General features: G+C 49.5%; 2 protein-coding genes across 3 annotated transcripts; one reads left to right on the top strand and one right to left on the bottom strand.

The window, feature by feature from the left end:
• Positions 1-3,904: 3,904 nt before the first annotated feature.
• Positions 3,905-5,657, bottom strand: LOC135881571 (putative nuclease HARBI1). The gene is made up of 2 exons (XM_065408231.1): positions 4,952-5,657; positions 3,905-4,305 (listed from the first exon to the last, which is right to left on the bottom strand). The coding sequence occupies exons 1-2, from the start codon at positions 5,655-5,657 to the stop codon at positions 3,905-3,907; spliced, it is 1,107 nt and encodes a 368-aa protein (XP_065264303.1).
• A 696-nt stretch (positions 5,658-6,353) lies between these two features.
• On the top strand, positions 6,354-22,363 carry LOC135880836 (RNA-binding protein 4B-like). 2 transcript variants are annotated; one of them, XM_065407194.1, is made up of 4 exons: positions 6,354-6,437; positions 7,028-7,450; positions 16,468-17,184; positions 21,810-21,894. In XM_065407194.1, the coding sequence occupies exons 2-3, from the start codon at positions 7,039-7,041 to the stop codon at positions 17,175-17,177; spliced, it is 1,122 nt and encodes a 373-aa protein (XP_065263266.1). In that variant the 5' UTR covers positions 6,354-6,437; positions 7,028-7,038; the 3' UTR covers positions 17,178-17,184; positions 21,810-21,894. The 2 variants fall into 2 exon arrangements, with proteins under 2 accessions (XP_065263266.1, XP_065263267.1); XM_065407195.1 differs by lacking the exon at positions 16,468-17,184 and having other exon boundaries at positions 21,810-22,363.
• The last annotated feature ends 1,423 nt before the right edge of the window (positions 22,364-23,786 follow it).

Raw genomic sequence — 23,786 nt, forward strand, 5'->3', positions numbered from 1 at the left:
GCAAAGCTGGGCTCAGGGAGGCAGATGCCAGTGTTTGGAGCACCCAAGGTGGAATGCAGCAGCCAGAAGAGGGAAGGGGAGACAGAGCATTCCATCAGAAGGTGGGGAGGAAATTGTGAGGAAGTATGGAACACCATGCGGGAAGGGATGGGAACTGGGATGGGGGGAGAGAGACGATTCACTGGAGTAGGGGACATATAGGGAGAAGGAATGATGCAGGGAGGGAAAACAAACCAAGTTATTTTGGGCCATAAACCCCCTAGAGATGGGGTGCAAAACACTCAGCGTTGGCCTAACTCTGCTCCCACTTACATCAGTGATATTTTCGCGCTGACTGTAATGGGAGCAGAGTCAGGTTTTGCAAAGCCCAGCCCTAGGGAGTTTGTTCTCTGAAGGGCCATCGTTCTCTAAAAGGCCCAGAGTGGGCAGGAGGAACTTGGTCAGTGTAATGGTAGGTACAAGCAATGAGCTTGTTGGGATTCTTCAGCCTACATTATACAGTTCAAGGAGTTGGACTGTATGATCCAACTGAGCATTTCTGGACTTCATATCAGTGAACCCAGTGGGCCTGGGACCACCTAACACAGCTATAAAAATGGTACCCACATCTCCTCAGTGCTGGGGGGGATTGGAACTGGAAATTCATTGGAGAAAGAAGAGTTGGGAGTCAGCCCAGATACCACAGCTCAGCACGGCTTTGAAGGAAGATTGAGCTACAGCAAACTAAGGCCACTTCACTCCTTCAGTTAATTCAGTTTTCCAGAGTGTCCATGTGTAGACCAACCCTCATAGGCAGCCAAAACCAGACTGCCTGAATACTTGGAAGTCACTCCAACCCAATGTCTTCCGCCACAAGATCATGCTCTGCAGTGAGGGTTCTTCCCGGACCCAATGTCACCTGCCCAGTGTCAGCTGAAGGGGACTTTTCCAACATAGGGAGCAAGAATATTTTATTATGGAAAATATCTATTAACCCCTCCATACCCTATTCAAAATGGCACAACCACATCAGCTGCAAACTATTAAAGTCACCTGTAGGGACAGATTGAGCCTGGAAAATTACAGCCCCAGCTATGAATTCATCCAACTTAAAACAGAGACCATCCTTCAGCTTTAATGACAGCAATCCCACAGTACTATTCATCTGTAGAGCTCAGTGCACTTTGCAAAGATCAGTATTATCCCCATTTTACAGAAGGGAAAATAGGCACAGAGAGAGGAAGTGATTTGCCCAATGTCACTCAGCAGGCCAATGACCTCCCAAGTCCCAGTCCACTGCTTTATCCACTAGGCCATGCAGCCTTGCCCCAGTGAGGCATCCACTGTAGCAGAGAATCAGCACACAGCATCCACAGCTGACTTTGCTGGCGAAGATTCCCACTGGCTAAATGAGCTGGATGGGACCCTGGCTTCACAAGGACAGGGATAGGCTGCAGCGTTCCCTTGTGTCAGAGGCACCTTGGTGCCTTCTCATATTGCATTAGTAAGGGAGACACCACTTCTATATCCCACAGTGCAGGGAAAGCTACCTGTGGGTAGCACTTAATAACTGCCTATTTCTCATAGCTGGCGATAAGAGCACCTCATATTTACAGATCAGGCTGCAAGCTCCAGCTGCTGGCCAGGCTATCCAACTGCTTGGGCGCTCAGCTCAGCTGCAGGTACACACATGGGCCACCGTACAGCCCAGCCAATGGCCATTCCTACACCCTAGCCTGTGGAACTCAATGCCACAAGACATCATCAAGGCGAACAGCTTAGCAACATTCATAAAGGGGTTGGACAGTATATGGCTAAAGGGAATCTCCACGAGTTCCAGAAGGGATCCAAACAGTCCTGCATCGGGGCATTTATCAACCACTAACTCTTGAGGTCAGGAGAGAATGGCTCAGGAGGACAGGTTATCCCCTCACAGCAGGATTTCTTGGCCCTTCCTTTTGTAGTGATCACTATTAGAGACAAGATACTGTGCTAGAGGGATTCTCTCATCTGATATATTGTAGCTGTTCTTATCTTCCTACGGAGTAACCACATGGAGACAGGCAGGGGAAATAATATATATACAAGGGAAGGATGAAGCCCGCATAGAGTGGTGTAGACGGACAGGTGGGATGTGCCTAGGTGCAAACTCCACCAAGAAAGTAAGTCTGCATTTATACAGCTCGATGGATGGAGCATCCAGCTTCTGAGGACAGTCAGTTTTACAAATGGGCAAGCAAAGATTAAGCAAGTGGGTGCAGTGACTCACTGTCAGAGCCAGGCATAAAATGCAGGTTCTGGCCTCCCCCCTCTCTACTCCAGACACTCCTTTAACAAGAACAACCCAAACATTTCTAAGAAAATACCTTTATTTTCCCCTCACAAAAAATAGTTTCCTCCTCTATGCTGCAGGGAGCATCACCTGCAACAAGGACTGGATCGCATAGAGCAGGTGCTTTGCATGCTAAGATGGAGAACCAAGTAGCCAGTTTTGAGAGTGAGAGAACTCTGGTTGCCATCATCTGACTTGGGCCTGGTAGTACATCTGGTTTCTGCTCCCCTGGGGGTGAAATAAAGCAGAAGAGCTTAAATGGGGCACAGAAACATTAATGTGTCCTCAACTGTCTTCTGCGCTCTCCAGTGTCACTCAAATCGCTCCCAGCTCTAGCTGTCTCCCATTGCCTGCATCCACAAGCTGCCCTAGAGTGGCATGGGCAGTGTCAGGGCGATCCTATGGGCATACTGATCTCTTGGCAATCAGTACTTTAGCACTGGAAAATGGGTGAGGAACAGTTAACCTTTAGAATGCTGAAGACCAGTGTTTTCATGCCTGTGCCTCTGCCTCTCCCTAGCAGGGGGCCACCATGCCTCCACTCAGAGACCATTCTCCCAATCATGTGCCCCAGGCCCTGAGCCCAGTCCCCAACCCACTGCTCACCACTTCCCCCTTGGATTCCCAGCTTCATGAACCAGAGCGCAGGGGGCATCCAACAGAGCAGAGCGGGTGAAATGAGGTTTCTGCCATCTAAGAGCCAGAACCCCTCTCTCCTGCCAGCATATAGCACCCTACCTTGGAAATGAAGGCATTAGCCAGGGCCCTCAAGAATTACAAGGCAGGAGCAGGATGGTCTGTGACATTGAGAAGGGGCTCCTTAATTTACAGTGCAGTAGGCTGCAGGCATACACTTTTCCAAGCTGGGGCTTGGACATTTTCAGAACATAGACTAACCTGTCCTCACTACCTCCCTGGCTGGAAGAGTCACTACCACTAGAACCCCTACCTACACAGGCAACTTGGCCAAGGCTGCTGGGCACCTCAAGGATAGAGCAGGGATGACGATTTGGGGAGTTCCAATCCCCAGCTTTGCTCAGGATAGGAGGAAACACTGCCTCTCAATAAAGGCCACTTCCATTCATTACTCTCCTTTCATTGGAGGGGTTCAGTTCACTCCGAACTGCCAGTTTCAGCCAAGCAGCAATCCATGGGCAGCCGAATTTTTTATCTCACCCGCAGGTAGACTAAAAGAGCAACAACATGTGAGAGTCAAGTACAGTTTGGCTTCAGGAACTGTCAGTCCACACCCAGTAACAGCTCTGGGGCATAAAGGTGGTAGCTTCTTCCAGGCCCATGGAACCATCCTCTCAGTCACTACTCTATGGAAAAAATTAGACCAAGATTTTTAAACAAAATGCAATCCCCACAGTGAAATCCTGTGTCAGAAGCTGGAATTGCTGGCAGCTCTTCCTAGGACAGGTCAGTGTTGGGAATGCCACCAGCTCCAGGATAAGATACGTTCCAGCTGCTTATAGAGAGGGTGAAGTGTGTGGTTTGTACCAGATGCTGAGGGGAAAAACTTGGCATGCTGGTCCTTTTCCCCACCAAGAGCTGTTTCAGAAGCAGCTGGTGCAGCACAAGGATGCTGCTCTAGGTCAGGCTCTCTCTGAATCGTTGCACAATTCGCGCTCTCACTGCCCGGGCCTCACTGGAGATCTGAACAAAGGGGGTTTGCACTGGGAGCTCCGGGTCAGCATCCGACCCCTCCACCAGCTCCTCCCCCTCTGCCAGGTCTAAGGGCATCCTGCGGCTCAGGGCGATGTTGTGCAGTATACAGCAGGCCAGGAAGATCTGGCAGACTTTCTGGGGGGTGTACTGCAAGGAGCCACTTGATTTATCCAGGCAGCGGAAACGCATTTTCAAGAGGGTGCATGTCTGCTTGAGCACCGAGAGGGCCTCCTGGTGCATGGCATTGTACTTCTCCTCTCCCGGACTACATGGGAATAAAATTGGAGTCATGAGCCATGTTTTCAGCGGGTAACTTCGGTCTCCTGCAGGCACAGAAGGAGGATAAAAGAAATATGTTAGCACAGACTCCCCCAGGCCTTTGGAAGCTGAGCTCCCACCTTTCTTTAGGGGAAATGAAACCAAAGCACTCCCACCCCAGCCCCATAATGCGCTGTTAAAGACCACACATAGTTTAGATCTTCATCTTCGCACATTCTTAAATACGTTAACTAGTCCCATTACAGCCAATGGACTGTTCATAGGCTGAAAGGTACCTGTGTGCTAAGTACTTACCAGGGTCTAAGTCTGCTCCGTATTCAGACTGGGAGCAGTTACAGCTCTTATCTTTCTAGATGAACCTTGCCAGTGGAGTGTCCAAGCACCTCATCATTTTACCCACATACCCCCATGAGGCAGAGAAGTCCCTTTTACAGGCACAGGGTGGGATTAAGTGACTTGCTGAAGGTCACACAGCAGGTAAGTGGCAGAGTGGTGAATTGAACTCAGCACCCTATTCCCTGGACCATCCTTCTTACCTATTGTCAGTCATGCTGAGATACAGATCATCCCGCCAGGTGCCGGGTGTGAGGGATCACTATGTTCGGTGAACAGGGTCAGGGGGCTGCTCCACCATGGAGAGGCCTCTGTGGTTGCCCACCCCCCAGAGCATCATTGTCTGTCCTGACTCACCCAGCAGCCACAGCCCGTCAAGCCGGGCTCCGTCAAGCAGCCGAGCCAGGGCAGAGTTCTCCAGCACGGCGGCGTTGGGGCAGGAGCCAGGGTACTTGGCCACCACGTTGATGATGGTGCCATGGGAATCACACACCACCTGCATGTTCATGGAGTGGTAGTTGCGGGCATTGCGGTAGGCAAGCTCGTTTTCTGAGGGGGCCCGCAGCGCCACATGCATGCTGCCTAGCAGGCCCAGCACCCCAGGGAAGCGGCCCTCAGCATGCCCTGCCGTGGGGACTGGGACAGGGAAGGTAATGTAGCGGGCAGCCCGGCGCTGCAGTGCCTCCAGGAATTGGGCCAGGCAGTTGGACATGGCTGACTGGCTGATGCCTGTAGTGTCCCGTGTGGCTGTCTGGAAGGAGCCTGAAGCCAGGAAGGTAAGGGCCGAGGTCACCTTGACGGCCACCGGCAGGGCATGGCTGCGACCTGTCAGGCTCTCCAGGTCAGAGCCCAGCTCGCTGCAGAGCCCCGCAATAGCTGCCTTGTCCAGACGATAGCGCCGCAGCACCTGCTCCTCGCTGAGGTCCAGGAAGGAGCTGCGGGCGCGGTACACCCGGTGCTCAGGGTAGAAACGGCGCCGCCTGCTCCGCTTCCTCCGGGCCCCCGTGGCCCCCTCACTGCTGCGCTCCCGCACCCGCCGCAGCAACAGCACTGCCTCCGACATCTTTCCCACGCCTAGCGGGCCCCGGGGGCAGGAGCCACCCCACGCCTAGCGGGTCCCGGGGCTCCCAACCCCTAGCGTAGCTAAGGGAGAGAAACAAGGAGATCCACCCCCATACCCCCAGGGCGGGAGAAGGGCTGGTGGCAGCACAGGTCGCGCAGCCCGGTTGCCAGGGAGCCCCTCAGGCAGGAGCCCTACCCCCAGCAGGGGTGGGAGGTGCGAGCTGGGCGTGTCGGGAGATGCCCATCTACACACCGCCTAGGGGTCTTGATGCCGCCAGCGGGCACCTCCCCCACCCCCAGAAAAGAGGGGCAGGAGGCGCCCGAGAAGGGGGCAGGGGCCACTGGCCGAGCAGGGCGCGGGTAGCACGAAGCCACTGTGCCCAGTCGGCAACCGCAACCCAATTCTTCCAGTCTCGCCGCAGCTCCAGCGGCCCAGACCCCGGAACAAGCACGACGCAAAGAGATCCCGCCCTTCCCCGCCAGCCCTGATTGGCTGCACTCCCCTCATGTGACCGGAACCCGCCCCTATCGGAATGCCATTGGCTGGGATGCCCACGGTACAGACGGCCGGTCGTCCCCACAACTCATTGTTGTGACGTAAACTTCTACTTGTCCAATAACGGCTCGCTGATAGCGACCGGAAACCAATAGGAGCGTGGCGTTGGGAGAATGGGGCGGGGGCAGACGAGGTCAATGGCAGGGCGGAGCGGGTACGAGGCTCCGCCATTTTGTTATCGTCATCGAGACAAGACCGTGGCCTGGGGAAGAGCTGTTGTTGTTGGTGAGAGACCCGGGTCTCAGTCCCCCACTTTACCCCCGCAAATGGGACTGGTCTGGGATAGAACCCAGGGGTCCTGGCGCCCAGGCCTACCCCGCACCAGTAGACCACCCCCTCCCAGAATTGGGAAAGAACCCCGGAGTCCTGGCTCCCAGCCCCCTTTCATCTATTTTAACCACTAGACCCCATCCCCTCCCAGAGCTGGGCTAGAATTCAGAAGGCCTAACGCCCAGCCTCCCTCCCACCCCCCATTTTAACGACTGGACCCACTAGACCTTACCCCCGCCCAGAACTGGTCTAGAGTCCTGGGAATAACCACTCAATGATTGCAGATTACTTTATGTTTAGTTACAATTAAAGAATAACTAGCTGAATAAAAAGTGGCCCTCTTAAGTCTGACAATATAACTTGAGAGCTGATATTTGAAAACAGGAGGCTTCTGTTAAACAAATTAAATCTCTTTGCCTTTAAAAACAAGTCTTTCGGCGCTGTGTTGCCTTATCCCCAGCTGATGTCTTTTGGCAAGGGACACTGGAAACTAAGTCAAACTCTTACTTGTGCTAGTGCCTCATCTTCAACTATTCCACCCACAGGCTCTGCCAAGATGGTGAAACTCTTCATTGGGAATCTGCCCCGGGAGGCAACGGAGCAAGAGATCCGGTCGCTCTTTGAGCAGTACGGGAAGGTGCTGGAATGTGACATCATCAAAAACTATGGCTTTGTGCACATCGAAGACAAGACAGCGGCCGAAGATGCCATCCGTAACCTGCATCACCACAAGCTGCATGGTGTCTGCATCAACGTGGAAGCCAGCAAGAACAAGAGCAAGGCCTCCACCAAGCTGCATGTGGGCAACATCAGCACCACCTGCACTAACCTGGAGCTGCGGGCCAAGTTTGAAGAGTATGGCCCGGTAATCGAGTGTGACATAGTGAAGGACTATGCCTTTGTGCATATGGAGCGGGCTGAGGATGCGGTGGAGGCCATCAGGGGCCTAGACAACACAGAGTTCCAAGGTGAAACATGAACCAGGGAAAGTGCAGCCTTCACTAGGACTAGGTAGCGCCAGGTTCTGTCCAGAAGAGCAGGTCAGGTGGGAATGCAGGATGGCGAGGCTGTATCTCTGAGTGTGAAGCCAAGGTATGGGGAGGGTCTGCTCGAGATGTGAGCTCTCACTCCTGACGTTAAGTGTTACAAGGTAACTGTGCGAGCCAGATTCTGTATTAGAGAGTCCACGAAAGACTTGTTTGAGTCTGTGCACTGTTCAACCAACCTAACTCCATTATTCCTCAGAGGACTTTGCATTTGTTTCTTCTACCCTGAGTTGCTTACATCTTGTAGAATGTTTGGGCTGCTCGTCCTAGATTTCACTGTAGTACCAGCCCCCTGTGTGGTTGGCGGGGGAGGGGATGAAAAATCTACAGTAGTGGGAGGATAGGAGACTCCTGTGAGGTGCGGGGAGCGGATGGGAGACACCCTGTCTCTTGTTCCATCCCCTGTTCTGGGAGGGTCTCACTCCCCCCCCCTCCGTCCGTTTCCCTCCTGTCTTGTGTTTCTCACATTGCTGAAAGAAGATGGAAATGTTGGGCAAGGTGGCAATGCCGGACTCAGTGTCGTCTGAGGAGTTAACTGGATAATGCCACTTTATAAGATACATTATGTGGGGCCTTAAGTTTCCTGCTCAGTTACAGAGCATTGCAGTAGTATGCCTGGAGGCTTCGGCCCCATTGTGCTAGGCGCTGTGCAAATCCATAGCAAGACAGTCCCTGCCCCAAAAAGCTTATGGTCTAAGACAAGAGATAGCAGGAGGATACAGTACCGAGATGTGGAGAACACAAGGTAACAGTGAAACAAGCAGCTGCCCCAGCATGGCAGCCTCTTAACCATTCTTATGTCTTGTAGGCATCACAGCAGAGGATAGTCTAAAGGAGGACAATGCGGGTGGCTTTGTGGGTTTTGAATGGGGAGTTTCTTCTGTGCACCATCATAAACCCGTAAAGCAGCCCCAACTGAAGTCAGCATAGTACAGGGTCCTATGGGTCTTCCCTTCCTCAGCTTGGTCACTGGCAGTGGAACATGGAGGAAGTGAGTAGTCGAACCTGCCTTCCCTACCATCCCTGTAGCTGTTCCAGGGAAACAGGAAGAGCCAAACATGCTGAGCAGGATCCTTCTCTCCTGAAGGGGGAGGCTTTGTGTGTGTGTCAGTCCTTGCTTCCCCTGGTAGGCTCTGAAATTTACCTCACTCAGCTCTTGATTTCTGAGGCCAGTGACTGGAGAAACTTGGCTCCAGCATCGCTACAACAAAGTTGTAGGAGTGTGCAGTGGGGCTGAAGGAGTTTGGGCAGCAAGGGAAGTGGGACCAAATCTAACCTCTGAGGACAAGAGGAGAAAGATGGAAGTGATTTGCTTGGGGTGAGGGGATTGTCTTTCTTGATCCCCAGTCTTGCTAATTGAATAATTACCAGAAAAATCTCACCTTTCCCCATGAGTTGTCAGTTTTCCCTCACATTAAACGCTTGCATATGTGAAATGTAACTGCCTCAACACATGGAATGAGCTCCGCCATTGTCCTGCTTCTCTTACTGGTGGAATCAGCACCTCCATGTGGAACCATAGGGTTAAAAACCACATTTCAAGGTTGTATTTACTCCCCTTGTGCCCAGCAATCCTGTGGTGAGTAAGATACAAGGCACATCAGTCTCCTTTACTACCAGTATTCATTCTGTTTGCTTTTGGACAATGAAAATAGACTAGCCCAACGTTTCTCAAATGCGACCACCAGGGGCTTTTTGTGTGGCCACGACAGCCTCCTGGGTGGTAATGGGGGCCCAGTGGCGTAGCAAGGTAGAGGGAACAGGGGGAGCGATCCCAAAAAAAGGCACCACCCGCTGCGGTTATTTTACTCACCTGGCGGCGCTTTTACTGACGGGGCAGTGCTCCGGGTCTTCGGCAGCACCTCGGTGGCGGGACCTTCACTTGCTCCGCGGGTCTTCGGCGGCATTTCGGCAGCGGGTCCTTCAGTGCCGCCGAAGACACCCGGAGCTAGTGAAGGGCCCACCGCCGAAGTGCCGCTGAAGACCCGGAGCGCCGCCGGGTGAGTTAAAAATTAAAAGGCGCCAAGAAATTTAAAAGGCGCCACTTGTGCTCAGTGGGAGAGCGGCCGCTGCCCCGCTCCGCCCCTAGCTATGCTACTGATGGGGGGGGGGGGGGGCGCAAAGCATCGGCCCCTCCCCCTCCCTCCTTGTTGCTCCTGGCCCTGGACCGCTTCTGGAGAGAGGTGGGGCACAACGCTGCAGGAGCAAGGTGAGTTCTTGACCCACCTTGGGGGGAAGAGGTTTGTGTGGCAGGCTCCAGTGGCGGAACTTCAGGAGCCTGGCTATGTGGCCCCGGGCTCCAACCGCAGGGCAGCGGGTACTGTCTCTTCCCCCCCCCCCCCCCCCCCAGCTCTGGCCATGCTGCCTGGCCTCCAGCTGTGGGGCTTCAGCCTCCAGCCCCTGGTTCCAGCTGCGTGGCAGCAGGCACTGGCTCCCAGCTCTGGCCATGGAGCTTCTGTCAGCCTCTCAACCCCAGTTCTGGCCATGCGGTGGCGGGCGCTGGCCCCGGGCTCCAGCCATGCGGCCCTAGCCCCTGGTGCTGATCTCCTGCCCCAGCTATACGGCACCAGGTGCTGACCCACAGCTCTATTTCCAGACTCAAGCCACACGGTGGTGGGAGCTGGCCCCGGCTGCAGACCCCTGGCCGCACAGCAGCGAGTGCTGACTCCTGGGCTCTGGCACCCGGCTCTGGGCTCTGGCCATGCGGCAGCAGGCACTAACCGTGGGCACTGACCCACAGCTCCGGCCGCATGGCAGCGGGCTCCAATCCAAAAAACCCTACAAATGTACATTACAGTGATTTGGATGTGTATCTGTGCATATTTAATTGCTTTTCCTAAAATTAATTAAGTATTTTAGGAAAAAAGGATCAGTGTGGCCACCAGTGAGAGTTGGTGACCGCATTCTGAGGCCACCAAAAAACTTGTTGCGAGAACTCATGGATTAGCTTATGTTGGTGCTACAGATGCTGGCCTGATCACTGAAATCAAGACCAAAATATTGGCTTAAATGGGACAGGAGCAGGCCCATCTGAGAGGAATGGCTGGCCTAGAGTTATGCTGTTATGGACAGTACCAGAGATTCTGAGTTCAAATGCTGGAGAAGCCCTTGAGGTGGAAGAGCAAACTATTGGACCTTGAATTTTAAGTCTTTAAATCAAGACTGGATGTCTTTCTAAAAGTTATGCTAGAGCTCAAACAGAACCTCTGGGCTGGATGCAGGGATGACTGGGTGAAGTTCTCTGGCCTGTGTTAGGCAGGAGGTCAGGCTTGGTGGTCAGAATGGTCTCTTCAGGCCTTAATCTATGATGGTCAAATCCAAACACACTTTCCACTAAAATGTAGTAGAAATGTTTCCTCTGGGGTTTTGTAAAGCTGTTTTTAGCCCAGGCAGAGTCCTTGGCTTGAGCTATCTGACGTTATTCTAATTCTGGGGTGGAATTATGCTGGTAGCCTTCTCTCTCGGGTAAGGTAGTAGTTAGGGGAGGGTTTATGAGTGAGGTTTTTAAAATAACAGCGAAGTCCTTCAAAAAGCAGAAGCATCTTCTCAATGCCACCTCCTAGCAGCTGCTTTTGGGATTTTCAAGTTTAATGTGAGTTTTCCAAAAGGGCGGTCTTGTTCTACACAGTGTCAGGTATGACATCAGTGAGTTCTCATTAGAACTTGAAGCTCCTCAAGGAAATATTTTGTGGAGCGGGGTTGGTAAGTGGGTAGCATTTGTGGAGTGGAAGTGGTGGTGGGAGGAATAGCATTTATTTGGAAAATATCATGTAACTTTCCTTGATTTTTGCACTGTCCTCCATTGTGACTTGACAAAGGATGGTGCTTGCTCTTTCTTGCTTCAGAGTAGAATGTCTTTGGTGCATAATTTGGTCTGGATTTATTGGGCTGGTCGAAGATGGGTCTGAAAGAGACACCTGTGGCATAGTAAGTGCCATGGAGTCAAGGGACATTTGCATGGCCTTCCTGGTACATGCATGGCTGCTTCTGTCTATGATCAAACAGCTTGGCTTTTGTGTCAATGAAAAACCAGTATTTCACACACCCCTCCTGGTGTTTTAAGAGGCTGTTTGAGGCACATATCCTCAGCTTATCTACCTCCAGCTTCTTCAGGCCTTTCCATGGCTATTAATTGCAATAGGGGGTATTTACTTTGTAGACATTAGGAAAAACTTCCTAATTTTCAGGGTAGTTAAGCACTGGAACAAATTACCTAGGGACATTGTGGAACCTCCATCATTGGAGGTTTTAAGAACAGATATGGGGCACACCTATCAGGGATGGTGAGGTGATACTTAGTCCTGCTTCAGTGCAGGGGGCTGGAGTAGATGTCCTGTCGATGTCCTTTTGAGTCCTACATTTCTATTATTTCTATGAAAGAGTTTTTCTTTGCTGTCCTCTTTCCCCCACGTGGCCTGTGGTATCCTGCCTCTTTTCTGGAAGGAAGGCCTCTCTTGTGTACTGCTAAAAGTCTCTAGCTGGCTGCCTACTTCCCTGACAAGCTGCCAGTAACTTCACAAAGCAATTGCCCCTTCTTCCTAGTGCTGCAGCCCACAGCTGGCCTGGCCAGCAGTTCACCCAGGGCTATCTTCTGCAGCTCCATTGGAGTGTTCAGGGGCTTCTACCCATGAGCACAGGCTGTCAGCAGGCAAAGTGGCATTGTCCAGACTGCCGGGAACAGAACCACCACATTCTTGTAAAGGGGGAGCATTCCACACCAAGGCCAGCAGGCTCAGGCAGAAGAATACCTGCTGCTGTCAAGCCCACCAGCCTATGGGTGTCCTCCAAGACCAGGGTCCCCCATCCCATTGTAGCCCTCCTAGTGACAGAGAAAAGCTTCACAATTTGAATCCTAAAGGCTCCAACCAGAAGACTGGTAAAAGGAACCCAAAATGTATTAATTTCAAATTGCATGATTCTTTCTAAACCATCTCATGATTTGGGGTGAGCCAGACTTTGCTTGTGCCTAGCAATACCGAAAGAGCAATAAACACGTAAAGCAGAATTGCCCATAGTGCTGATTCTCAACACCACTTACTAGAAGAAAACTCCACTGCATCTGGCTACAGAATCTGAAAATTCTAGGATCAGCAAAGTGATGCAGAAGTTAAGCTATAGTCCATCCTGGCCGAGCCAATGCCATGGTGAGCCAGCCAAGCTGCAATGGATTCCATTCCTCTCCCTCCCCTCAGGACAGACCTTTAGAGCTCCAAAAGGGCAGCCCTTATTCCAGTCCCCTGGCATCTTGTTCTCCAGCTCCCTTCACATGTTGCTCCTGCAGGGGTTTCCTGCTGTTAGGTGATGGTTCTTCAGTTGTTGGGGAATCGTTGTCTTGCTGGGCCCTCTTGATTTGGGTCAGTGTCAGCTAATTCTGTAATGACTCGTATTGTTCTACCCAGACAGCAAGCTCGGAGAGAGAGAGAGAGAGAGAGAGACACACACACACACACACACACACACACACACACACACACACACCTCTCTCTCTCTGTCTCCTCCATGGTTCAAGGAGCACTGTTAATCCTTTTGCTCCCACTTAGTCACCCACTTGCATGAGCAAAGGAAGAGGGTGGGCACTTATCTATGCTTGGTAGGTTTGAATTTCTCTGCAATTTCATGAGTGTCCCCTGGAATGTCTGTATTTAGCCTCTGCTGGTGCAGCGGTTACAGACTTTCCTGTGTAAATTCCTCACTTACACAATTCTATCCACCACCCCCTGCAAATACACTCGTAGGAACTTAAGCAGTAAATCTTATCACCTTTTCAGGCTTAATATGTTGGAGGCTTGGTCTGTTGGTAAGAGGTATTGTAGCTTAGCACCAAGCATGTTACCTGAAAGAGGTGGTCGGTGTCCAATTGGTACTATAGTGTGTTCTTCCAAGTGTCCTGGAGGAGTAGTTCTCAATCTCTTCCAGATCAGAACACTCCTCCCAGTCAGTAATGTGGGATGGCAGTATGGCTGTGACTCCCTGACACCTGTTGGCTATCCCCAGATTGAGAACCCCTTCTCTAGACGCACCAGAATCTAGCAGCCAGTATATACTGATGTGGATATCGGGCCACCAGAACCTTTTTCATTCAAGTTCTTGGGCAGATCCATTCGGGCTGTTAGAGTGGCCCACTACTAGGACACTGTGCTGGGAGCCAGGACACCTGGGTTCTATTCCCAGCTCAGCTGTGTGACCTGGGGCAAGTCCCTTCTCCTTTCTGTGCGACTTTCTCCATCTGAATAATAGGAATACTGTTACTTACAAATGAGGTGAAGTAACAGATAGAAAGCTCCATTGAAGAGTTAGACATTGTTAAACTACCCAGGCCCCTTGATTCATGGGACAGATGCCATTAGTAGTAACTTCATATTGTGATAGTGCCCAAGGACCCAGTTGGGGTTGTGCTGGGTACTGTTCGATGGCTCTGCTCTACACATTAGAATATACTTGATTTCTCTGTCAGATAGAAATCCACATAATCCGAGAAGCTAATTTTGGCAGCATGGTATTAGGAAGATAGATGTCCCCTTTCCCCAAAACAGTCTCTGAGGAGCCAGAGATGAGTTGGTGACATTCTCACGTTGTCTTCTCCAAATGGATAGCTTCTCGTCAGTCATGATTTCATAATATGACCCACTTTCCCTGCTAGATGGCCAGCTGTGCTCAGCCTACTACACTCTATCTTTAGAAATTAAAAAGACCACCACAGTTATTTCTATTACAGTAGCACATAAAGATCCCTATTCAGATCATGGCCATATTTTGCTAGACATTGTACAAACATTGCGAGTCACAGTGTCTGCCCTGAATAGCCAAAAGGTGGAAAAGGAGGAAGGGACTTGCCTGGGGTCACCCAGCCGGTCAGTAGAAGAGCTGGGAACAGAGCTCAGGTCTCCTGATTGCCAGTCTGCCCACTAGACCCATAGTGCTTCCTTGTCACTATGATGGTAGTTCAGCTTCTTAAAATTGCTGGAGTGTAGTTAGTCAAATGTTTCTTTTTGAAAATCTTTTTTACATTCCTCAATGGTTAAGTGGCCACAAGGTGTCCAGATGCTGCTTTTTCTGGGTGTTCTATGACTGGCCATCCAGACAAAAATCCACATTGAGATTTAACTGCCCCACAACTGAAAATTCAAAGGAGAACATATAGCTCTTATGATGAGTTCTCCAGCAGTAGAGGAGAGGGCTTTTAATTCTTAGTTCAGTTAACCTGTAAGAGTAGCTTTGTCTTCAAACAGCTGATCTGAGCTGTAAGCTAAGTGGGAGGCCAGATGGCATACGACTGCATCTGGATCAGAATCCATTCCTCCCTACCAGGCTGCGGTTCTTGACCTTCCCCAATTGCTGTCACACTCTTTGCCTTGTGTATCCCTTACACTGAATCCAGTCTCCCATAAAGCCATTGGGACTGTGTTGCAAGTAGTGTTATCCTGATTACCCTATCCTTGTTCGCTTTCAGAGGGTTTTATTTCTTCTGATACAACTTGCTGGTCTCAACACTGCATGCTGCTCTTGGCTACCATTATTTCAATCCACCTCGGGGGAGCTGAGCAGGTGGCTTTTGCCCCACTCTGTCTGATATTACCTCTTGGAGAAGTTGGACTTTGAGCCCAATTGTTTAGCCATGTTGACTGGGATTTTCAAAGGAGCTCAGAGGAGTTAGACTCCCAGCTGCCTTCGCCTTTAGCTAGGAACTGAGCATGTTGAAAATCCCAACCTCCTGGGTGCAGAACGCAGCTGCTGACTCAACTGAGTTTTGTGCTTGTGGGGTCTGGCTGCTGAACTAGGACAGTTGAGTGTAGAGATAATAGTATTGTTCAGTTTTCTCTGTTGCATGGGTTTCCTCTTGTTGGACCCTGACGATGCTAGGAAGGGTTCAGGAGTGCAGCCTCTCCAAATAGAAAAGCTCCATACAAGCGACAGTTGGCTTGACTAACTGAAAGCGCATTGCATAGAACTGAGGTTCTGCACAGCCGAAGCTGTAGCATACAGGCCTAGAAAGAGTGAGCTACCGCATGAGTTACAGTAATAGGCCACTTGTCCTTGTAAACTCTATGGGGGCGAGGGAAGGAGTACTCTCAAGAGTGTGTGAAAGCTAACTTAAGGTTCTGGAAACCCACTCTTAAGCCTGATATCCCCTATAGTTACCTCCCTATCTCAAAAGGCAGAGACTGGATTAAAGAATTGTCTAGAGCCAAGCTATGAATTGCATAGTCACCTTGGGGAGCACTTACGCATGAGAGAAGACCCAGTGATTTCCCCAGGGTAGCAAGGATGGCCTAATAGGCCTCTGGCTTGGGACTTGGGAGCCTTGGGTTCAATTCCTGGCTCCGCCACAGACTCCTCGTGTGACCCTGGGAAAGTCACTTCATGTACCCTGTGCCTCAGTCCCTATACAATGATGACACCACTTCCCTACCTTACAGTGGTGGTGTGAAGATGCTAATGCTTGTGAAGCGCTCAGACCCTACAGGGGTCATATAGGTACCTAGATGGATAAGTAGCTGCTCACCAGTGTGAGGAAGGAGTTGTCATTCCGGTCTTGGAGCAGACTTGAGTCCGGATCAAGATAGGAACTACGGAAATGTGTAACTTTAAGCACATGAATAGCCTCACAGGGCTAAAGGTTCACATCTGTCAAGAAGCTATCTGGATCAGGGCCTAAGTATCTTCCTGAAACAGGCCTTAATGCCACTCAAGTGTTACTTTTCAGGAGAGGTTTGCTTTTTATTCATGGCATGATTCTTACTGTAAAACCGTTAACCTCGGCCAATCGGGATTCCTTCCCATTGTGAGTGCTGCGGAAGGTTGTGGAAAGGCTAGGTTTTGATTGGCTGCTGAGGGAACGAGATGGTTGAGTTACTTGGTTCTTGCACACTGCAAATCTTGCGGTTTTCCATGTGGCGTCAGTTTATTATAGCAACCATTCTTGCGTCTGTTTCTTAAAGGCAAGCGGATGCGCGTGCAGTTGTCCACCAGTCGGCTTCGGACGATACCTGGGATGGGAGACAAGAGCGGCTGCTATCGGTGCGGGAAAGAAGGGCACTGGTCTAAAGAGTGTCCGGTAGATCGCACGGGGCAAGTGCCTGACTTTACCGAAACCTATAATGAGCAGTACGGAGCGGTGCGCACTCCCTACCCCGCGGGCTATGGGGAGACCATGTATTACGATGATGGGTATGGAGCAATGGTCGACTACTACAAAAGATATCGCGTGAGGCCCTATGCTACGGCATCTGCATACGACGCCTATGCAGAGCAAACAATGGCCCAGTATTCGCAGTATGCGCAATACTCCCAAGTACAAACCACAGCCATGGCCGCCACCACAGCCATGGCCGCCACCACAGCCATGGCCAATCGCCTCACTACTACCCTAGACCCTTACGATAGAGCGCTGCTGCCAACCCCGGGAGCAGCAGCAGCAGTCGCTGCAGCTGCAACTGCTGCTGCGGCAGCCGCGTCCTCCACCTATTACACCCGGGATAGAAGCCCCCTGCGTCGCACGGCAACCGCGGCCACCACCGTCGGAGAGGCATACGCTTACGAACGTTGTCAGCTGTCTCCAGTCTCGTCGGTCGCTCGGGCCTCCCTCTACGACGTTCAGCGGTTCGAGCGGGAGTCATACGCGGACAGGGCGCGGTACTCTGCGTTTTGAGTCGGAGGTGAGAGCTTTGTGAGTGGCAGGACGTATGTGCTGCAGGAGTATAAATTGGGCTTGATGCACAGTAAGATTTACCAGGGTTTCCACTAGCATCTGTCTGTGATCTACCAACATTAGCCCAGTGAAAGCATATTGTTAGTGTTGCTTGTAAAAGCCTGACACCTTTACCACATTAATGGAGTACTTGCACTTCAGTGAACTGCCTATACCATAAAGCAGCCAGAACAAGTGTGCATTCACATGGGATGGGCATGGAGTCTTTTAGAATAATCCCTATCACCAGTGTTGAGTGGGCCCAGCTCTTTTGTCCTGTCCTAACTCATTCATCATGTTTTTGAATGAAGATGATTTGAGATAGGCAGTATGCACTCAGTTGGTATGGGGTCAGTGTCAACCTTGCTTTGCTATTTTAGCACACAGTCTAAATCTGGACTTTAAAGCAACTCCAGATTTAAAGCTATATTTATCAGTCTCTTACTAGAATGGCTCTAGGTCAGTAAGGAATATGTCACTGTTTCCCCTGTTGGAAAGCTGACAAGCTCCATATCTCCATGCTGGATTTGAAGTGTTGTCTATGTGCCTTTTTTTATGGGCCTTGAAATCACCCAGCAATTTATTCTTGAGAAGAGGATAGAATTATTTTTTGCATACTTATTTCTACCATGGAAATGCTGCTAACCTTTCAGCATACTCTAAAACTGGCAGAGATTTTGATCTTCCTGTTTAAGGGCCTTATAAAATAGCACTTAGGGGAAATAGACTTTTTTTTTTCTTTTTTCTTTTTTCTGTCCCTGAACAACATTTGAAACTACAATGTCAGTCAGATTTGGCCCCAATACTTCTTAATTTTAAAACAAGCCTTTGCAGTTCTCCATTGCTTGAAATCTTTAAATCAGGGTTATAAATCTTTCTAAAGGCCACACTTCAGCTCAACTGCAATTTATTGAACATGATCCAGGCATGATAGGATGAAATTCTCTGGCCTGTTGTACCGGAGGCCCAATTAGGCCTGACTACAGGAGGTCCTTTGTGGCATGAAAACCTGTAAAATGCTAGGGGCAGTAGAGATGTTTGTTATTTTAAAATTCCAGTAAGATTTATGAAACAAATCTTTCCCTAGGTTGTTTGCAGCATCTGAGAGCCAGTAGATACAGACTAAACAAAGTCTAGTTAACCAGTCTGTTTTCATTGTTTCAGTGAAATGCAACAAGAGTAAACTCCAATTTTTAAAAAGTCTGTCCGCTTTAATCTTAAAAGTACATTTCACATGGGCAGGAACTTCTGTATTGCCGACTCTCACAACTGTGTCACAAGTCTCACAATAGTTGGTGTTAAAGCCCCAGCAGTCATGTGATTGTGTGAGAATCTGCTTACTTAAGTTGTTAGGCCTTGTGGTTGCAAAGCAAAGCTTTAAAACATGAAGCAAGTTCACCTTGGCACCAACTGTAACTCGGGAGTTTTCTCAGGGTTTTTGTCTTGTCCAGTTCCAAGCAACTCAAACACCTGGATTCCTGCTTCTCTTGGGATATTATCCCTCAGTTTTTCACCTGCTATTTCCTTTAGCTCCATCCTGTTACTCCTGACTAATTCCCCTTTGTGTAACTCTGAACCATCTCTCGCCCCCATTGCCACCACAGCCTTCATATACTCTGCTGACACTCGGTGCTGTCCAGGGCCCTTCCAATGCCATGGACACGCTGGTGGTTGTTCTTCCCACAGGTGCATAGCTATGCAATCCGCCTCTGTGGCCTGACCTTTTGCCCTGCTCCAAACTCCTGGCTTGGGGTTGCAGGTTTTAGGGGTCTGTTTCCCAAGCCCTGCTCATCTTCTCCTGTCTCCCCTGCCCCATCCATGCTCCTGGCTTCTTTTAACCTTCACTCTTTACCCCTACGTTTGGGTGCAGTGGCAGAAATCACAAATGGAAAGAAAATTCTGGGAGCTTTCTGCTGCCTTTTCTGTCATCCTAGTCCCATCCCTTATGTCTCCCCAAACCAGATCCTGCTCAACAGGTGACTTGATTACAGTGTATAAGTGTCTTCATGTGGAGAAAATCCTGGCTACTAATGGGCTTTTACATCTAGCAGGGACAGTCAGAACAAGAACCCATGGCTGAGAGTTAAATCCAGACAAAGTCAAATTAGAAATAAGGCACAAGTTTTACACAGCGAGGTTGATTTAACCATTGGAATAAACTCCCAAGGGAAGTGGTGTATTTTCCATTTTATGAAGCCTCCAGTCCAGCCTGGCTGTGTTCTGGAAAGTGCTTTACTCAAACACAAAGTATTGGGCTCAAAGTTGGGGAACAGAGTGACATTCTGTCACCTGTGTTATGCGGGAGTGGCAGCACATATACTAATGGTCCCATCTGGCTTTACATTTATAAATCATCATCATACATGGGCTTTCAAGTTTGTGAGACTGCTAGAATGCACATGCTGCTCTGGAATATCAAGAGCCTTCTAAAAACATACCTTTGATTCAGTTCCCTCAGGTTTTAACAGTGATAAGAGCAGATAGTTCGGGCTGCGTTGTTTTAGCTTGAAGGAATCTTGAGTACAGCAGAGCAAAACAACTCACATTAATGTGGACAACTGTGTTCAACCAATGGAGTGCCTGAATCAACAAATACATTTTGCCTCTGACATGAGCTCTTATACCAGCTTCACCTCTCTGTCTTGTAAAAGCCCATAAAGTATTCCACAGGTGGAGTGGTGGGAATTTGGCTGTGAATGGCAGTTTGTTAATGCACTAGCTCTGTAACCTGTCAGTATGTGTTGGATGTGCAAAACTGGGCATTGTCCAAGATTGTGGTAGGCGGTGGGGGGAGTGACACTTGGAAGGCAATGAAACCCCAAAGCAGTGATTAGCTAAAACTTTAACTCCTTCATTCTGTTTGATAACCTTCTACTCAGCACTCTGGCTGCCAAGTCATTGCAAGAGCAAAGGGCCTCCCAAAATGCCATTGGCTCCTGTTGTCAGCAGAATATACGTGATAGTAGCTAGTGGCCCTAGTTAAGCCAGACAGTGAACCGCGTGCTTAAAACTGAGCTCATGCTGTGAGTCAGTGGAACTTAAGCATGTGCTGTGCTGAATGGGGATGGATGTAAGCACATGCTTTGCTGAATGGGAACCAGAGTGAGAGCACAGAACAGACTTCACTTAGCATTAAAATTAAACTCCAGGGACTTCAAAGTCATCTTGGGCTAACTTGTACCTGCTGCTGAATATTTGCACTAAGTGCTGCACAGTCAGAAGCAGATGTAGCTCCATTGGCTTCTGCGGGTGAAACCTGCGGCAGTGTGGTCTAGACTAGAGAAAGAAGTGCAGCATTGGGAGGCAGGCAGGCCCGAGTTCTAATCTTGTGTCTAACTCGGAGGTCTAGTCTACAAGGAAACACTTTGGGGAGTTAAAACTAATTAACTGAAGGTGTGAAGTAAAAGCACATCAACCCCCTATGTGGACACTCTTATTCAGAATTGAAGTGTCCTTAGTTGGCTGTAGTGAGGGTTAAGCTACAGCAAACTAAGGGTTTGTCTACACGGGGACACATGAGAAAATTGTGAATTAGCTTTTAAAGTGGATTAATTAAACTGCATTAAATCCTTGTGTGGACATTCTTATTCAGAACTACAGTGGCCTCAGTTCAGTTTAGTTTAATTAACTTTGGAAGTGAATTAAGCTAACCAAAGTAAGGCTATTTTAATTCTGAACAAGAGCATCCACACAGGGACTTAATGCAGTTTAATCCACTTAACATTCACACGGTTAGTTAATTCATCTTCACTTTCCAGAGTGTCCCTACGTAACAAGCTCTGAGTCACTTCACTATTGTCATCTTACCACCCAGGGGCTGTTGTGGAGATTCGTCAATGTCTATAAAGCTAAAGTGTTAGTAATTTGGCCCAGTCAGCCTAGTGTTATGGTAGCACGTAGAAGCCCCAATTAAGATCAAAGTCCCACTGTTCTTAGTGCTCCGCAGACAAAGAGAGTCCCTGCCCTGAAGAGCTTGCAGTCTAAATAGGTTGGGAGCGGGTCCAGAGGTGCAGAGAGGAGAAAAGACTTGGCCCAGGTGTGTCAGCAGCTCAATGGCAGAGCCGGGAATAGAAACCAGGAGTTCTACAGGCTCCTCCTCACCCAGGGAGGGGAAGAGAGCACTGGTCTCCTTATTCTCAGTCTAGTTCCCGATCAACTGGACCACACTTCATGTCTCGTGTTAGGCAAGGTGCTCCTTTCGTTTTTGAGCTACCTTGCGGTGAAGTTGAGCTAACTCCCATGGAGATTTAGCACTATCTAAACTAGAAAGTTGCACCAATTTTCACTTAAGGTGTGATTTTTAAACTGGTTGACAGAAACAAGTGCAAGAAAGACAAGTGGGTGGGCTTTAAACCAGGCTTATTTCATTTCAGTGTAAATTGGTTATGGACTTGGTTATGGTATGGTTTAAAGTACTTCAGAATAGGAGCATCCACCCAGGGCTTTGCACCAGTTTAAAGCTAACTTTAAACCAGCATGGCTTGTGTGTGTGGACAGTGCGAGGGCTTGGGGTGGGCTTGAGATCTCTGGGCTTTTTGCCACCGTGGCTACTTCTGACATAAGCCTTTGAAACTGTATTGTGCTTTCTTTCAGGTAGCATATTCTCGGGTGGACCCTCGGGCTCCCATTACACGGGAAAGTTTGTCCTACTTCCCCCACCATCCCGCTGCCTGCGACGGGTATTGGCTGCCTCTAGTGTGTTTATTTTTAATGGCGGTTCTTGTGTTTCAGTAAAGTTGTGACCCACTGTATCTTTTTTTCCTTAATTTTTCAGTCCTTGAGCACTTCCCCACACTTGCAAGCATAGTTCCTTTCTTCCCCTAACTCCACATTGGCCCTGTCTGGGCTCAGGTTCTGCATCGGTTGGGGTGGGGATTCACTGTCTTCCAGGTAACTTGCTCATAGAGTTCACGTCATTATTTCCTTTCTCTTCTCAGCGTTGTGGATGGAGAATCCCAAGTCTCCTCTTTATTTATTTGTTGTTGTTGTCTTGGGAGTTGATCTGAATCCCAGTTCAAACCCACATCCTCTGAGACTAGACTGTGGCTGAGGTGTTTCCAAAGCAGCTAGTGCTTGCGTAGAAGCTTATCTGTTAGAATCTGTTGTGGAGTTTTGACCACGGCTTTTCCAGCAAAATAAAAATTTCCAACAGAGGGCCCTGGCTGTTCTTTCTTTCAGGAAAAAAACCTTAGCCCCCGATGAGTTCATCTCCTACCCCCAGCAGGGCCCAGAGCATTTGTGTCTGCTGCAACCTCATTGTTCAGCTTGAACAGTAGAGGTTTATGCTTCGAGGCCAAGCTCTTCACTTCAATCCGTGCAGGGGCCCGATCCAGTCATGCAGGAGCTGGCTTGAGGAAGTGGAATTGTACTAGAGTAACTCCGGGAGGCTCCAACAGCCATAGTGAGAGACAGTCCCTGCCCCAAAGAGCTCTCAGCTAGTAAGAATATATTTTTATATATTTATTTCAAAGCGCGTCTTAGCCTCTGAGCCAAGCCATAATGGGAGGCTGCAAATGCCTGAGGAATGGGTGATAGCCTCATAGAGAGGGGTGGGGAGGGAAGATTAGGTTAAATAAGCCATTTGTGAGGAAATGGTAGGGAAGAATGGAGTGGAGAATAATACTAAAGATATTACTAAGACCACTTTGTACGTCTATTTTAGGTACTAATAGGCCCCTCTTACCATAGTGTCTGCGCATCTCACTCTCTTTTAATGAAGTTATCGTTACATCTGGCAGGCAGGGCAGTGCTATTGTCCCCATGTTACAGTGGAAGAAACTGAGGCAGAACGAGCTTTATGCAACTTTCCCAAGGTGAGTCTGCGGTGGAGCAGCAAATTGAACGTAGGTCTGAGCCCCCAGCTGCTGCCTGAACCACTGGACCATCCTTCCCAAAGCAGAGGGCTGCCCACTTCTGAAATTCTGTGTTTAGTTCTGATCATTTCATACATTAAGCCTTAAGAGTGGATGTCTTTCTAAAGGATATGCTATAGTTCAGGTAGAAGGGAGGTGCCTGATCCAGGAATCGCTGGCTGAGATTTTCTGGCCTGTTATAGACTTGAGGATCTAGTGGTCCCTTCTGGCCTCAAACTGTATGAATTCAACTGGCTTTAGAGATGGGGGACAAGAATGGAGGGGGAAATCTCTTCTTAAGAGAGATTGAAAAGACTGCGGTTGTTCATCTTTAGAGAGGAGACAGTCTGGGACCTGGTGAAAGACGACGCACTGGAGAAGGTAGGTGGGATACAAGATTCATGATACAAGAACAAGGGTTGTAGAGAAAAAGGAAATACTTCTTCATACACTCACCGCACACTTAGTCTGGGAAACTTGTTGCCACAAGATGTCACTGAGGGCGAGAGCTGAGTAGATTCTAAAAAGGGATCCGATGCTTATAAGGGTATTGGGAATAACTAGAATTTAAACAATGAATAAAGAAGAGCTTGTGAATGGCTCTAAGCCTGCCTGTTTCAGAGCCTGAGCTGACCCTTAGCTAAGGGGGTTAGAAGGTCACCAATTATCCCAGTGCTACCTCCTCTGGGGATTCATGCACCTTCTTCTGAAGCAGCTG

The sequence above is a fragment of the Emys orbicularis genome, chromosome 7 (genome assembly GCF_028017835.1).
Source record: "Emys orbicularis isolate rEmyOrb1 chromosome 7, rEmyOrb1.hap1, whole genome shotgun sequence".
Classification (NCBI taxonomy): domain Eukaryota; kingdom Metazoa; phylum Chordata; order Testudines; family Emydidae; genus Emys; species Emys orbicularis.

Coding starts and splice junctions, on each gene's coding strand:
- LOC135881571 (XM_065408231.1), bottom strand. CDS start 5,657: ATGTCGGAGGCAGTGCTGTTGCTGCGGCGGGTGCGGGAGCGCAGCAGT. Junction 4,306..4,951: donor TGACGGGCTGTGGCTGCTGG/GTGAGTCAGGAC, acceptor CTGTGCCTGCAG/GAGACCGAAGTTACCCGCTG.
- LOC135880836 (XM_065407194.1), top strand. CDS start 7,039: ATGGTGAAACTCTTCATTGGGAATCTGCCCCGGGAGGCAACGGAGCAA. Junction 7,451..16,467: donor AGACAACACAGAGTTCCAAG/GTGAAACATGAA, acceptor TGTTTCTTAAAG/GCAAGCGGATGCGCGTGCAG.